Source organism: Heterocephalus glaber, unplaced genomic scaffold (assembly GCF_053883595.1).
Source record: "Heterocephalus glaber isolate CG9 unplaced genomic scaffold, H.glaber_assembly_v1.0 deba00001564, whole genome shotgun sequence".
NCBI classification, from domain to species: Eukaryota; Metazoa; Chordata; class Mammalia; order Rodentia; family Bathyergidae; genus Heterocephalus; species Heterocephalus glaber.
The window spans coordinates 18,025,941-18,040,937 of NW_028258351.1; the positions used below are offsets into that span (position 1 = coordinate 18,025,941).

General features: G+C 40.3%; 1 protein-coding gene and 1 long non-coding RNA gene across 8 annotated transcripts in view; one reads left to right on the top strand and one right to left on the bottom strand.

The window, feature by feature from the left end:
- Positions 1–312: 312 nt before the first annotated feature.
- On the bottom strand, positions 313–6,993 carry Znf232 (zinc finger protein 232). 6 transcript variants are annotated; one of them, XM_004857328.4, is made up of 5 exons: positions 6,900–6,993; positions 6,074–6,312; positions 5,535–5,984; positions 5,124–5,277; positions 313–3,779 (listed from the first exon to the last, which is right to left on the bottom strand). In XM_004857328.4, the coding sequence occupies exons 3-5, from the start codon at positions 5,913–5,915 to the stop codon at positions 3,019–3,021; spliced, it is 1,296 nt and encodes a 431-aa protein (XP_004857385.1). In that variant the 5' UTR covers positions 5,916–5,984; positions 6,074–6,312; positions 6,900–6,993; the 3' UTR covers positions 313–3,018. The 6 variants fall into 6 exon arrangements, with proteins under 6 accessions (XP_004857385.1, XP_004857387.1, XP_021093905.1 ...); XM_004857330.4 differs by having other exon boundaries at positions 6,074–6,151; positions 6,900–6,983; XM_021238246.2 differs by lacking the exon at positions 6,900–6,993 and adding an exon at positions 6,652–6,893 and having other exon boundaries at positions 6,074–6,151.
- Positions 6,994–7,004: 11 nt separating this feature from the next.
- Positions 7,005–14,997, top strand: part of LOC106010439 (uncharacterized) — a 39,405-nt gene continuing 31,412 nt past the window's right edge. Inside the window, exons 1-2 of one of the 2 annotated variants that reach the window (XR_015443303.1) lie at positions 7,005–7,166; positions 7,264–7,391. This is a non-coding gene — a long non-coding RNA (uncharacterized LOC106010439). The remainder of the gene's footprint in view (positions 7,167–7,263; positions 7,392–14,997) is intronic. The other variant, XR_001184245.3, reaches the window with a different exon arrangement.

The following is a 14,997-nucleotide window of genomic DNA, read 5'->3' on the forward strand; positions in this document are numbered from 1 at the left end:
TATAAAAGTGCTTCACTCCTGTGTACTTTGCATTTCTCTTTGATGAGAGAGCTTTTCCCAGATATGTGGCTGTATAAACAAGAAGCTCTATATGTATTAGGCAGAGGATAAGTGCATATTTCTCACCAATCCCAGTGTCTCTGCCCATAAAGCACTGAGTATCCATTTCCTCCAGACTAGGTCACCAATATTTACTAGTGTATTTGTTCTAAAATCTCTACTTAGGGTCTTTATAAGGCATACATAGATTCCTGATTAACTTCCCAAGATAAACAACAGTCTCTGTCTCCTGCTGTGGACAAAAGACCATAATTTTGGCAGATTAGTTTACTTGTTCAGCTGCAGAGCTGGGAACCTCCAACGTGCGCATGTGCACAAGGCACTTACAGACACAGAAACAGGAACCAATTATTATACAAGTATGGTACCTTTAACTCCCAAGACTCCCTCAAGGATAAGTAGTAGCTCCTGAAACAATCAAACTAATCACATAAGACATTTTCTGCAATAGCTTGTTTTGCACTTTACAAAGGCAAGAGATGGTTTCAGGTCAGTATATTCTGCCCTAGAACTAGAGATTGAACCCAGGGCCTTTGCACTGAGCTATATCCCCAACCTTTTAAAAAATTTTTGACAAAAGAGTCTCGCGAAGTTGCCCAGGGTAGTCTAAAACTTTTTCTGGTTTTTGCTTCTTCAGAATGCTGAATACAGGGTTCTGCAGTCAGAATTATTTCTGGAGTGGCCAAGAAGGCCAGCACTCTAATCCATAGTTTTGACCTTTTATCTCCATCCTGCTTCTCAGCATCCAGCTTTGTCTTCTGAGACCAGCATTCTTTCGCTCATCAATCAGCACAACTGGGTTGCAGAAGTGTGAAGATGTCTCATGGAATGGAAGGCTCCTCACTGTCTCCCCAAATTGTTTTCTTCTTCCCCATAGTAATAGTTGTTTTGTTTTGGAGACAGGGTTTCACTATGTAGTTTAGGTTGGCTTTGAACTCACCATGTAGCCTAGGCTAGCCTCAAACTCATGGCATCCTCCTGCCGTTTCTCAAGTGATGGGATTACAGGCATGTACCACCACTGGCTTGAAGTCATAGTTTTAATTGGGCAAATGGCCATCCTGCTAGAAATGTTTTCTAACCTCCTTGGAAGATAGATGTGGCCGTGCAATTGAGTTCTCACCAAAGGACTCGGTCCCATTCCATGATGCTTACTGGAAGGGAAATCACCTCTTGTGACTATGACTTCAATTTTACTGTAACCTGGAATATGGACATGGTAATGACCCAGCTTCAACCACACAGACAAAAACATACTAACCCAAGCTGGGTGCACTGACGCACACCTGTACTGCTAGCACTCTGGAAGGCCGAGGCAGGAGGAATGCAAGTTTGAGCCCAGCCTGGGCAACTTAGTGAGACTATCTAAAAATTTAAAAAGTTGGGGATGTAGCTCAGCGCAAAGGCCTCTGGGTTCAATCCCTAGTTCTAGGGGCTTGGCGGGGGGTAGGGGTAGCTAGCTTAGCCTAGGGGAATGAAGAGCAAGGCAGAAAGTATATGGTCCCTGAATTATTTGGTGAAACCAAACTGAGCTGCCCACTAGACCAGAGCATGGCACTTTTCTGTAAAGGGTCATATGGTAAATATTTTAGGCTTTCTGGACTAGTCTGTTACATCTTTTTAAAAAATACCCAAAAATGTAAAAACCATTCTTAGCATTCATTGTGCACCATACACAATCAGGTGGATATGACTTGACCCTTAAGCTGTAGCTTACTGATCACCTGCTGCCCCTGGAAGTTTATGTGAGAGAGAAATAAACTTGTTAGTTAGGGAAGTTTGCTAACACTGAAACAGAGATCTAGATAAAGAGTGACTTATGTTACTACATAAGTGGAAAGGAGCTTGAAATGTGGGCCAATGATCAATCTATTTTCTCCTAGCTCCAAGTCTGTTTTGCTTATGATAAAGCAAAACAAAGTGAAAGATTTTCCTTTTTCCAGGTGGCATAATGTTAGGCTTTGTCAGTAAGGGGTACTAAAGGGACAAGGCAAAGAGAAAGGGGCTGCTCCTGTTTTTTTCTGTCTTGCTCTTACAGCACAGCTATTACTGGTGTGCAGGAGATCTAGCAGCACCCACTCACCTGGGAGTTGGACCTGCAGCTAAACTATCAGCTTCCTGCTCATCAGTCTTGGCCTTTACACGTCAGTGAATATTATCACCAAGTGGGCTACAGCCAGTATCGTGTTAGCAAATAGTTAAAGTGGCTCAAAAACAAATTTCTCTGCTTTGTTGGATTTGCTGATTCCCATGGTGTGAATATTCTCACCACAACTAATTTCAATGGAGATTTGGGAAGAGATATGCAAGACTGGTTCTAGCACACCTCTGGGAGAGCCATACCCTGTCCAATGAGATCTGAATTTCAGTCTAGGGCAGGAGTGGGTGGATGGGGGCTTCTAAGCACTTCTTTCTTCAGTATTCTCCCTCAGGTAGTAGCTGTATCCTGTCCCACTATTCTCATGTTCTTTAGAGATCTCATTAATTCCTTTATTATATAACCCCCTTTTACTACTTAATATTTTTTTTATTTTAAGCTTTCCCTGTTTAATTTACTAGTGTGGTTTTTAACTCCTGTCTGGACATCTGCAGGTGACTCTGTTCAAGGACACAGACTAATATAGGTCTGAAAGAGACAGGATCAAAAATTTCACAAGAAAATTTGAATATAATGATCACTGCTTGACCAGCTGTTCTGTGCCAGGAATAGAACTCTTCTGAAGTAGGCATTAGTATCCTTACTTTATTAGTGGGGCAGCTCAGGAAGTTGTTCAAATTTATGCCACAAAGGAGAAGCGGCACGATTTGGCTATTGTTTGTAGCCAAAGGTATCTTAATCAAAAGATATAAAGTAATAAAATCTGCAAGTAACACTATGAAAAGTTTTTCCTAAATCAAGAAAGACAAAGAAAAAACCTTAAGGTGCTTATAACTTTTATGGGCGCTAGTTCTAAGTAGATTAGACAAAAGTACAAGTTTGTCTGGAGACTTTCTCACCTTCAGTACACTGGGAAGGATCTTTGCTATCATGAACTCTCTGATGTCTAATAAGCTCTGAACTCCATCTGTAAGCTTTCCCACATCCTTTACATATAAAAGGTTTCTCTCCACTGTGAATTCTTAGATGCTGACTTAGATACGAGCTTTGACTGAAGGCCTTCCCACACTCGTTACATTCATAGGGTTTTTCTCCTGAATGAATCCTCCGATGTTGAACAAGATGAGCACCCCACCTGAAGGCCTTCCCACATTCATTGCATTCGTAGGGTTTCTCTCCTGTATGAATTCTCTGATGCTGAATGAGGTTTGAGCTCTGATTGAAAGTTTTTCCACAGTCACTACACTTAAAGGGTTTCTCTCCAGAATGAATTCTCTGGTGGATCACAAGATGTGAATTATAAATGAAGGCTTTCCCACATTCACTACATTCATGATCTTTCTTCCCTGTGGGAGTTTTCTTATGGGTGCCAACCATCTGTCTGAAACTTTTTTCCTGAGCAGGGGATGGCCTTCGTCTTTCCACTTTGGGATTTCTCTGCTGCTGTTCTAAGATGCTCTTAACTTTTGAAGTAGCTTCAAACATAGAGGTGTCAGTGGTGAGGTTTTCCAAGAACATGTGTGATTCCACTTTAGTAATGGGTGGCTGTGGCAGTGATCCTTTGTCCTTGAGTTTTGGAACATCTTCTGCAGCAACTGATGGAAAATGTACATGTACCTGTTCTGGATGTATAGAAAAATGATAGGTTAGGATTTACACATCTGAGATGAAAATAAAAACTTAAAAAATATTCTCTCTCTATATATGACAAAGACTGGAAGGATATTTACTTAGATATTATCAATGGTTATTCTCTTGGTGATGGGATTGTACAGGGGAGAGGGTGTCTTTCTTTTTTTTTTTCCTATCCTCATGCTTATATAGGTTTTTTAAGTATTCCACAGTGGAATACTTAAAAGGTGCACTTAAAAGATAAAGTAAGTTTCAAAGCAGTGTCTTTAGAATTCACTCTTAAAAAATAAGAGAAAAAGTATTTTCAAGCAATTGGGGAGTGGTCAACTGATGTTGGAAAAGATGGGAAAAACAAGGCAGAAGAATCATTAGGGTGATGAAAAAGGATGTCCTAAAGGCAAAAAGAGTGCCTTTCCTGGCTCTGTAATCTTCACCCTTCCCATTTATATCCCTTCCCTGTAAATCTCCAAACGCTGAAGAGGATTGTCATATAATAGCTCCTTAAAAGGGAGAACTCAGCGGCCTGCCTTCTATCTGTCAATGCTCTTTGCCTTTCCCTTTGATCAATTCCTTTAAAAAGCAAGAAAAAAGAGCTCTTCCTTTTGTTCCCGCTAGGGCCTAGGGATTGAACCCAGCCTTGTGGAGAGAGGATGTTTGGGGGGTGTGTGTAGGCTAAGGAGAACGTTTCCACAGTTAATCTGAAGGGTAGAAGGTTAAATGCAGACATAAAAGAATTTCAAATAAGTTTTAGATGGGAATGGGGGATGGTGGTAAAGATAACAGGTTGTATTTCTAATAAGAGGACCTCATAAATTTAAAAAAGTGTGTTTTGGGGAGCACAAGGAAGCTAAAAGGAAAATATTTCAAGACTGGTCTCTAGCTCAGGGCAGAGCTTTTATGAACTAGGTGTCAAGAGCAACAGAGATGAAGAAGCACCAAGTGAATGAACATTTTGTGGCCTGCTTTAGGTTTCCCTAAAACTAAGAAATGCTAGTCAATCTTTATAGCCAGACATAAGTTAGATTTCCACAGAACTATTTTATGAGGTAAGTTATTCTTTTTCTTTTCTGGTGAGGAGTGGTGTTGGGGACTGAACCTAGGAGCTCTTACATGCTAGGCAAGTGCTAAACTACTGAGCTATACTTCCAATCCCCAAGGTAGATTATTCTTATTCCTAATTTTAGGGTGATGAGACAGGCTAACTCCGTTAAGAGGTATGAAAACACCATAATGATTACAGCAAATATAAGCACCTAATACATGGCCTTTATAAGGTACTAGACAGTATCTTTTACTCTTTTTCTCCTTTTCCTCCCCAGAATTCTACTCCTTACCACTCTCTGGGAATGGCTGGTTCTCCTGAAATTCACACTTGAGCTGCGTCTCCTTAGGTTGGAGCTGGATGCCTGCTGCCTCCTGTTCTGGTCCCAGGGGTGCCTTCTTCTCCCATGGGTCTTCCTGTGCAGGTCCATGTGCAGGGCCTGGAACCTGCAGGTGATCAGGCACCACTCGGTTTATTCGGGACCAACGCTTCCAAGGAGACTTGAGAGAGCCTCCTTAGAGTCAGCACAGGGGAAGAAGAGGAGTTAGAGTCTCTTTCTCATTCAAAGCTTGAAGGCAGAAAAGACAGAGACAGAAACATATACTAACTGTTCTACCTTGGCAACTTCCCCTACTGCTGCCCCTCTGTCCAGCCTGAAGGTCACTGATCTGGCTCCCACAACAGATCAAATCCCCCTTCCCACCTGAGGTCCTGGTTCAAGTCCTTTCTCTAAGTCTTCCAGCACAGTCACGGCCTCCTCTCCACTTTTAGGGTGATGTCCCCGCACCCAGGACTGGAGCTCCTCAGGCAGGATGGTCAGGAATTGCTCCAGCACCAGTAACTCCAGGATCTGCTCCTTGGTATGTCTCTCTGGCCTTAGCCACTCACAACAGAGTAACCGTAGTTGGCTCAGGGCTTCCCGGGGACCAGGAACCTCCTGGTAGCAGAGCTGTCTAAAGCGCTGGCGGAAGATCTCTTGACTGGTGGAGTGGTTCCCTGATAGCTTGGTTTCATGTTCCCAAGATTGCTCCTCTTCCTTTGGCTCCAACATCATCATCTCTTGTTCCTGTGTACCCTGAAGCATCAGTTTTAGTTGCTGTCAGCGACTAGGTTTGCAGAAGGTCCACATCAGGTGCAATCTTTTAGGGCCACCCTGTAATAAGAAAAGATCTTTTTGTCATTTTCCCCCCATTCATTAAACACATACTTGGTAGCTGTAAGGGGCCAAACCCTGTACAATACCTTTCACTCCTTCTTTCTCTTCCAGTCCTCCCTTGGACGCTGCTCCATTAAACTTTCTCCTTTTAAGAAACTTGCAGTCTGGTGAAGACAGATGTGACCACAGTGAAGAAGTAAGTAGGAAGCAAAACCCACATGCACAGATTTCAAGCCCAGGGCTGATTAGCTTTTAGTGTGTGGTGCAGGAAAGGCAGACTTCTTCCAGATGACTCCTCCACCTTTCCTCAAATTCTGTAGTAGTGCTACAGCAAAAGAAAAATGCAAATCCCCCAGGATTTGAAGCAGAACCTTGTTATAGGGTGGTTATCAGCAAGAGGCTTGCTCTGGGGCAGAGTACAGAGTCAGGGGTATCTAACGGGGCATGAGGCAGACCTATCCTAAGGCCATTAAAGCAGCATACAGAGGTACTTCTGGCTAAGGACAAAGGAGGCGCAAGGACAAACGCCCAGCCGGCTGTTTCAGGGAGATGCTCTGGCAGAGCCAGAGCCCAGCTGAACTTCTGCGCCCGGCCTTGCCAAGTAACTACCGAAAAGCCCAGGGGAGGATCTGTGGTGCGGACCCTAGCAACACCCCATTCTCACCTTTCACTCTTGCCCCTTGGGCCATAACGAAAAGAAAAGGACAGGAGATCTCCCCAGCGCCCTCCACCGCACGTGACGCAGCGCAGGCACTGGATCGCGGGTTCTTGGGGACCCAAACCCTTGTCGGCACAAATCCGCGGAGCTGCCTGCGAGGCCTGCTCGCAGCAGAACTGCAGCTGCATGCGGTGACCAACAAAAGTAGCAGGGCCACTGAGATGGACCTCCAGGTGGCCGCCGCCAAGACTCACCCAACAGTAGCGCCACACAGCGCGCTCCTTCCCCCAGCCTCGGGTACAGGTTCGCGCCTGCGCAGCCGCAACACGACTCTATTTCCCAGAAGCCTCCGCGCCGTCCACGGCTCTCTGAGGACTCCTTCTAGCGAGGGAGGAAGCGGACGCAACACCCTCGTGCCTGGGCTGCAGCGGCCGGGTACCGTGGAGGCCTCTGGGGGTTGCAGTTCTTGGAGGAAGCAGAGGCAGTGACTGCCTGCTGGACCAAGCTTGGCTGGTCTCTCTGTGAGTTGCACCCTCCAGTGGCCCCTAGGCCAAGAGAAATGCCTGGGAAACTCGAGTCTTGGGCATGGCCCGTTGCAACACTTGTGTTGTTTTCTAGGTACGTCTTCCCAGACCTTACCAGAGAATCACAACCAGGGAAGAAATCCTCTCAAGGCGAAAATCAACCATTTGCCTTCCCAATAAGCAGTTCCTGGGATATAGGGGACGGGGAGAAGAAAGAAAAAGGTAAAGCTCCCATTTTATTGTCTAGGGAGAGATAGGACTTGTTGATAGGGGAAATTACTGCTTTCTTGAGAAAGATGCATCTGATTTTGAGTTGTAGGAAAGAACCATTATGAGAACAGAAAAGTATAGTCGATCATTCAAATTGACAAAGGAAAAAAATGACTGTGCTAGAATTTGAGCAAACCAGCAAAAGAGATCAAATGCAGAGTTACAAACCACCTACCATAGAAGGCAATAAAAAGAATATGTCTGGTAAAAATCTATGGTGCCTAGTAACACCTACACTTGAAAATACCGTCATTATTTCTTTTATTAAGGAATAAAGTTATAAAAGAATTAAAAATTCATCTTAAGAAAACTTAGTACACTTTATTTAGTTACTGTGCTGGAGATTGAACCCAAGGCTTTATGCACTCTAAGCAAGTGCTTTACCACTGAGCTGCATCCCCAATCCTATACATTTTTAAAGCATACTAAAATAAGGCAAAAGAAACAAGGTGAAGTGATTAATACAGATAAAAAATGAATTAATGAAATAGAAAATTTAAAATGGGTAAATTCAAATGCTCATTCATTTGAAAAGAGCATTAAATTTCTTGGAGCCTGATAAAGGAAAAGCAAATTAAAAATTGACAATAGAAATGAGAGATAAAGTGTAACCATAGAATAGGAGAAATTTTTAAAATTAGAGACTTACATTTAGCTTTAGTATAGCATATTTAAGAACCTAGATTAAATGATTGGTTTTCTAGTAAAATAAATTACTAAAATTGTGTGTATTAGCTAAATGTTTATAAAACAACCCCGATTCAGAGGTAGAAGAGCTCAAGAAAGTGATAGAGAATTGAGATATTACTTGAGGCACTATTTTCAGGAAAACAACATTTCTAAATGCAAATCTTTAAAATGTTCAACTAGAAACTAACCACTAAGTTAATTTGAAATAAATGGATACTTTGCCCAAGAAAAACATAGTTTAACCTGAGTTTTTTTTCCCTACAGTATATACAGCTTATTTTATATTTAGAAAGGCAAGAAAAGCAAACAGTTGATTTTCTTGGGATGCCAATATCTGGATTGCTCTGGGGTCATTAGCAATACTGTGGTCCATTCTTGGAGAACTGGATACTGGGCCAAATATGCTGGACCCTCCCATCCCAAGTAAACAGTGGTGGTTGGGCAAAGCTAACAGTCACACTCAGAGAACAACACCAAAAGTAGACATTTAACTAAGAGGTCTTCATACGAGAAACAAAGCTTCCCACTACAGTTTCCACTACAAAGCTTTCCACTGCAAGCTTCAACACAAAAACAAACAAAAAATAGAAACATGAGAAGAAAAGCCAACAAAATGCCTTGGAAAACTCCAAACTCCTGTAAAGCTAATACATGGGGCATCAAACAGGAGGAAACCAAAAACTATACACCCGAATTATCAAGGGGAGTTAATAAAACAGATCAATAGGGCAGTTGGCAAGCCTAACCCTAAGTAAATAGATATTGGGCCAAATAAACAAAATAATCAGCAAGTCTACAGAGAACACTCCTAAAGAGCTAGCAGAGCTAAACAAAATGATGCAAAATATGAATGAGCAGCATAGGAAGGAATTAAGAGTCCATAAAAGGTTCCAAATTTAGGAGATTAAAAATTCTATCAAAAGTATGGGTCACAGAAGTGATCAGTATGAAGACAGAGTGTCAGAACTAGAAGGCAGCGCTGTTCTCAATGACCATTTAATGAGAGATACCTTAAAAACAAAAAGAGAAAATGAACAATTGGCTCAACAGTTCATAGATGGCACAAGGAAGACTAACAGATTAATTGGAATTGATGAAAAATAAGACAAATAGCATAAAAAACATGTGTACTAGGATAATAGCAGAAAACTTTCCAAACAAGGGAAAATAATTTAATGTGAAAACAAGTGAGACATATAGAACTCCAAATAGCCATGATAGAAAAGAACCTCTCCATGACACATAATCAAAATCAAAAGTGCAGAATCTTAAAACTGTTAGAGAAAAGCAATGAATCACTTATAAAGGTAAACCCATTAGAATTAGAGCAGACTTCTCAACACAAATCTTAAAGGCCAGGGGGGCTTGGAGTGAAGGGTGTCAAGCCCTAAAGGAAAACAATTTCCAACCCAGACTGACATATCCTGAAAAATTATCTTGCAAATTTGATGAATAATTAAGATATTTTCATGTTAAAGAGCACCTAGAGAAAATCATGACCACAAAACTAGCACTCCAAAAAAAAAAAAGTTCTCAAGGATATCCTAGAAACAGGTAATAAAGATAACAATGACAATAGGCCTAATAGAATGAATACACCATGCAGGTTGAGCAGTTAAGTAGAAGGGAAAGACAGATGATCAACAACAGGAAAATAATGCAATGACAAGAATAAGTCAATACCTATCAGTAATAACTCTCAATGTGAATGGTTTCAATTCTCCAGTCAAAAGACACAGACTGGCAGAATGGGGCAAGACACAAAGTCCAATGGTATGATGTATATAAGAAACATATTTAACCCAAAAAATAAATTTAGAGACTAAAAATCAAAGGATAGGAAACAATATTCCATGGAATGGAACCCCCTCCCCCAAAGCAGGTGTAGCTGTCCTATATTCACACAAAGTGAACTCAAGCTAAACCTAATCAAAAGAGGCAAAGAAGGTCACTATATATTGGTTAGAGAACAATCTAACAGGAAGAAAGAACATTCTTAACATATATACACTGAACAATGATACACCTAACATCATAGAACAAGTACTATTGAACATAAAAGACAAGAAACATAAACACAATTATAGTGGGGACCTCAATACCCTACTGTCACAAATAGATAGATTTTAGAAAAAAATCAACAAAGAAATACCAGCATCGAATAGAACCTTTGAACAAATGGACTTAATATCTGTAGCGTTCCATCCAACAACAGAATACACATTCTTCACAGACTCACATGGAACTTTCTCCAAAGTAGACCATACATACTAGTCAATAAAGCAAGCTTAAGAAATTTTAAAGATTTGAATTATATTGTGCATATTAACAGATCATAGTGCAGTGAAGCTAGAAGTCAATGAATTTCTTTAGATGTTCTTTATCATGAAAATATTTTATTTAATCCATCATTTTAAAAAAAATTTTGTAAGATATACCAGTCTGGGTTGGAAATTGTTTTCTTTACCGAAATTATGCAAATGCATGGAAACTAAACAATACACTCTTTTTTTGAGACAAGGTCTTGCTTTGTAGTTCAGGCAGGCCCTGAACTCACTATGTGGCTCAGGCTGACCTGGAACTCTTGGCAAACCTCCTGCTTCAGCCTCCCAAGTGGTGAGATTACAAGCATGCACCACCATACCTGGAAACAATACACTCTTTTTGTTTGTTTTTTGTACTGGGGATTGAACTCGGGACCTTGCGCTTTCAAGGCAGGTGGAGGAACCACTGAGCTAATCCCCAGTGACAATACACTCTTAAGCAATGGATTATAGAAGAAATCAAGGAAAGAATAAGACAGTTTCTAGAACAAATGATAATGCTAGTACAGCATACCAAAATTTATGGGACACATTTAAGGGAACGAGGGTGAGGGTTGAAGAGGAGGGGAAGGGAAAATAAGTAGACTAAAGATATGCCATGTACAGAAACCTAATAACCTTAATGAATTTAAACATTATATGTCATAACATTAGCTATGATTAATAATATCACCAAGAATGAATCATGAGATAGGGGAATTGGAAGAGAAGGGAGGGAGAGGAAGGGAAAGGGAAAGAGATTTAAAAAAAAGAAACAAGCTGTAGTATGTACATGGAATCACTCCCCAAGATGATAGTAAGCTGTATGAACTCCAAACATATACTAATAAAATTAAAAATTAAAAAATTAACAAAGCAGAACTTATGGGACACAAAGAAAGCAGTCCTAAGAGGAAAGTTTATAGTTGTGAATTTTTAATAAACAATTATATTCTGGGCCAGGGATTTAGCTCAGTGGTTCTGCCACCTGACTCAAAAGTGCAAGGACCCGAGTTTGATCCCCGGTACCAAAAAAACACCTCCAAACAATTATATTTTGTAAGCATACTAAAAAACAAACAAACAAACAACAACAACAAAAACAAAAAAAGGGCTATCAAGCACAAATTGGCTCTAATTACCAGGATTCCTTCTGGTTACTACTCTTTGGAACTGGTGTGATCAACAGTCTTTGAAGATTATTCTATCTGGATAGGTGATTATGGTAACAACATAGAATAAAAATCATTTGGTAAATGTATAAGGAACTATATTTGCACTTATTCAGCAATCTTTCACTGTTTCCTGTGAACAAGTTAATTTAATAACAGTGTCTTTAAACCAGATTTTCCTGCCAACTTCTACTGTCAAGCTCCTCTCTCTCCCCTGCTGCCTTGCTTTGAAGCCAGCCAATCATGGGTAGAAACTGTTAGGCCCGGCCTAAACAAATGGGACAAAGCAAACAGGTAGCTTTCAGCAAACAACAGCAGCTTCGCAGTAAATAGGGCAGATGGACCCAAAATGAAGTATACAACCTCCCTGGTCCTGAGAAGTCCAGTGATTTGTCTACACACATGAGCAGACCGTCCTTGGGCATCCAAGTCAGAAACATTTCACCCCAGATTACTTAGCCCTTCATTACCTATATAAGCCTACTTCCTTTCCCAGTTAGTTGTTAATATATCTCTCCCCTGGTGTTAGCCCATCCACTCACAGATGAAATCTCTCCCAGCTACCTGCTATTTTTCTCTCCCAATGTCAGCCCATCTACACATGGATGTGATAAAATCGGCTTTTCCTAGCTAGCTGCTAGAATCTCCTGATTTTAGTCCTTGTTCATTGGAATAAACTTTCCTTTCAAAAGCCTATTGTTTTCCTTAAATTCTTTTATTGGTACACTTTAGGTATACAATATGTTTACATGTATCATTGGGTGCTTGTACCTGTACATGATGCATCTTGGCTCGTATTTTTTCCCCATTACCTATGCGCCCTTCACCCCCTCCACCCTTCCCTATTTACATAGACTTTGTTTCCATTTTTTTTCTTTTCTCATAATTTTTCCTTTGCCTTCTTTCCTTTCCCTTTCCCCTCCCACCACCCTTACCCCTTTGGACCGTTTCTTCCTATTTCAATTATCAATTATTCATTTTAATTATTTTAATCCTTATTTACACTTTCAGTTTCTCACACTAGAGAAACTAATCAGTATTTACACATATGTGTCCTATTTATTTCACTTAAGAGTATGGCCTCAATATGCATCCATTTAGCTATTAGTGTCTCTAGTTTCTTGTTCTTTATGGCTGAGTAGTACTCCATTTTATGGAAAAACCACATCTTCTTTATCCAGTTTCCAGTTGATGGGCACTTGGGCTGTTTCCAAGCTTTAGCTATTACAAACTGTGCTGCTATAAACATGGGTACACATATATCGGTGTGGTATGATTCTTTTAATTCTTTTGGGAAGACACCCAGCAGGGGAATAGCTGGGTCAAATGGGACCTCTAGCCCTAGTTCTTTGAGGTATCTTCATACTGATTTCCACAGTGGTTACACCAGTCTGCACTCCCACCAACAATGGAGAAGGATTCCTTTCTCCCCACACCCCCGCCAGCATTTGTTATTTGTTGATTTGATAGCAGCCATTTTCTCTGGGGTGAGGTGGAATCTTAGTGTTGTTTTCATCTGCATCTCTTGAATGACCAGTGATGTTGAACATTTTTTCATATATTTATTTGCTGTTTTTAATTCTTTGTCTGAGAAATGTCTGTTCATTTCAGATGCCCATTTTTGAATTGGGTCTTTGAATTTGAGGGGTCTGATTTTTTTCACTTCTTTATATATTATAGATAGTAGTCCTTTGTGTAAGGTACAGCGCTAAAATTTTTTTCCCACATTGTAGGTTGTCTCTTAGCTCTGTTGGTGGTTTCTCTTGCAGTGCAGAAGCTTTTTAATAAGATGAAGTCCTAGTTGTTGATTCTTTTTGCTAGATCCCGTTCTACTGAGGTTTTGTTCATAAAGTCTTTTCCTGTGCCAATGTCTTCAAGAGTTCTACCTAACTTCTTTTTTTTTTTGGTACTGGGGCTCAAACTCAGGTCCTTGTGCTTGCTCAGTAGGCAGTGAAACCACTGAGCTAAATCCCCGGCCCCTCTACCTAACTTCTCTTCCAGCAAGTTTAGTGTTTCTGTTTTAATATTTAGATCTTTAATCCACTTCGATCTTAGTTCAGTGCGTGGTGATAGGTATGGGTTTAATTTTTGTTTGTTTTACTTTTTTTTTGGTACCAGGGATCAAACTCGAGACCTTGCACTTGCAAGGCAGGCGGCAGAACCACTGAGCTAAATCCCTGGTGAAAATTTTTGTTCTTGCAGGGTATTTTTGTTTGTTTGTTTAACTTTTTTGGTATGGGTTTAATCTTTGGCAGGTTGAAATCCAGTTTTTCCAACACCTTTTATTAAATAGGCTATCTTTCCTCCAATGAGGGTGGTTGGCTCCTTTGTCAAAGATGAGGTGGCTGAGTATGTCTGGAGTTGTTTCTGCATCTTCAAATCTATTCCACTGAACCTTGAGTTTATTTATTTGCCAGTACCATGCTGTTTTTATCACAGTAGCTTTGTAGTATAGTTTTAAGTTGGGGATTGTGATACCCCCAGCCATGTCTCTGTTGCCTAGAATTGCTTTTGCTATTCTAGGTCTCTTCTGGTTCCAAATGAATTTTTGGATTGTTTTCTCTAGTTCTGTGAAGTATATTGTTGGAATTTCAATTGGCATTGCATTAAATCTATATAGTAGTTTTGGAAGTATGGCCATTTTCACTATATTGGTTCTTCCTACCCAGGAACAAGGGATGTCTTTCCATTTTCTTATATCCTCCCCGATCTCCTTTTTCAGAGTGCTTTACTTTTCTGTGTAAAGGTCTTTTGCTTCCTTTGTTAGGTTGATTCCTAAATATTTCATTTTTTTGGATGCTATTGTAAAAGGAATTGTTTCCCTAATTTCTCTCTCAGTGATTTTCTCTCTGTTATTTGTGTATAAGAAGACTATTGTTTTTTGAGTGTTGACCTTACATCCAGCTACTCTACTGACTCTGTCAATTAAGTCCAGAAGTTTTTTGGCCGAGTTTTTTGGGTCTTCTATATAAAGTATCATATCATCAGCAAATAATGACAGTTTAACTTCTTCCTTTCCTATCTTTATTCCTTTTATTTCTTTCTCTTTTCTAATGGCTGTGGCTAATGTTTCCAGAACTATATTGAACAGGAGTGGTGATAGTGGACATCCTTGTTTTGTTCCTGATTTTAGCGTGAAAGTTGTCAGTTTTTGACCATTTAGTATGATATGCTGTTAGCTGTTGGTTTTTCATAGATAGCCTTAATCAGGTTGAGATAAAGACCTTCTATTCCAAATTTCTGTAGGGTTTTTTTAAATCATGGGTGGGTGTTGGATGTTGTCAAATGCCTTTTCTCCATCTATTGAGAAGATCATATGGTTTTTGTCCTTGACTCTGGTAATATAGAGTATTACATTTGTTGATTTACATATGTGGAACCATCCTTGCATCC

Excerpts from the sequence above, each read along its gene's own strand:
- Znf232 (XM_004857328.4), bottom strand. The coding sequence starts at position 5,915 with ATGCTTCAGGGTACACAGGAACAAGAGATGATGATGTTGGAGCCAAAG. Across the intron at positions 5,278-5,534 it reads GACTTGAACCAGGACCTCAG|GTTCCAGGCCCTGCACATGG; the intron begins GTGGGAAGGGGG and ends GATCACCTGCAG. Across the intron at positions 3,780-5,123 it reads CCAGCCATTCCCAGAGAGTG|AACAGGTACATGTACATTTT; the intron begins GTAAGGAGTAGA and ends CTATACATCCAG.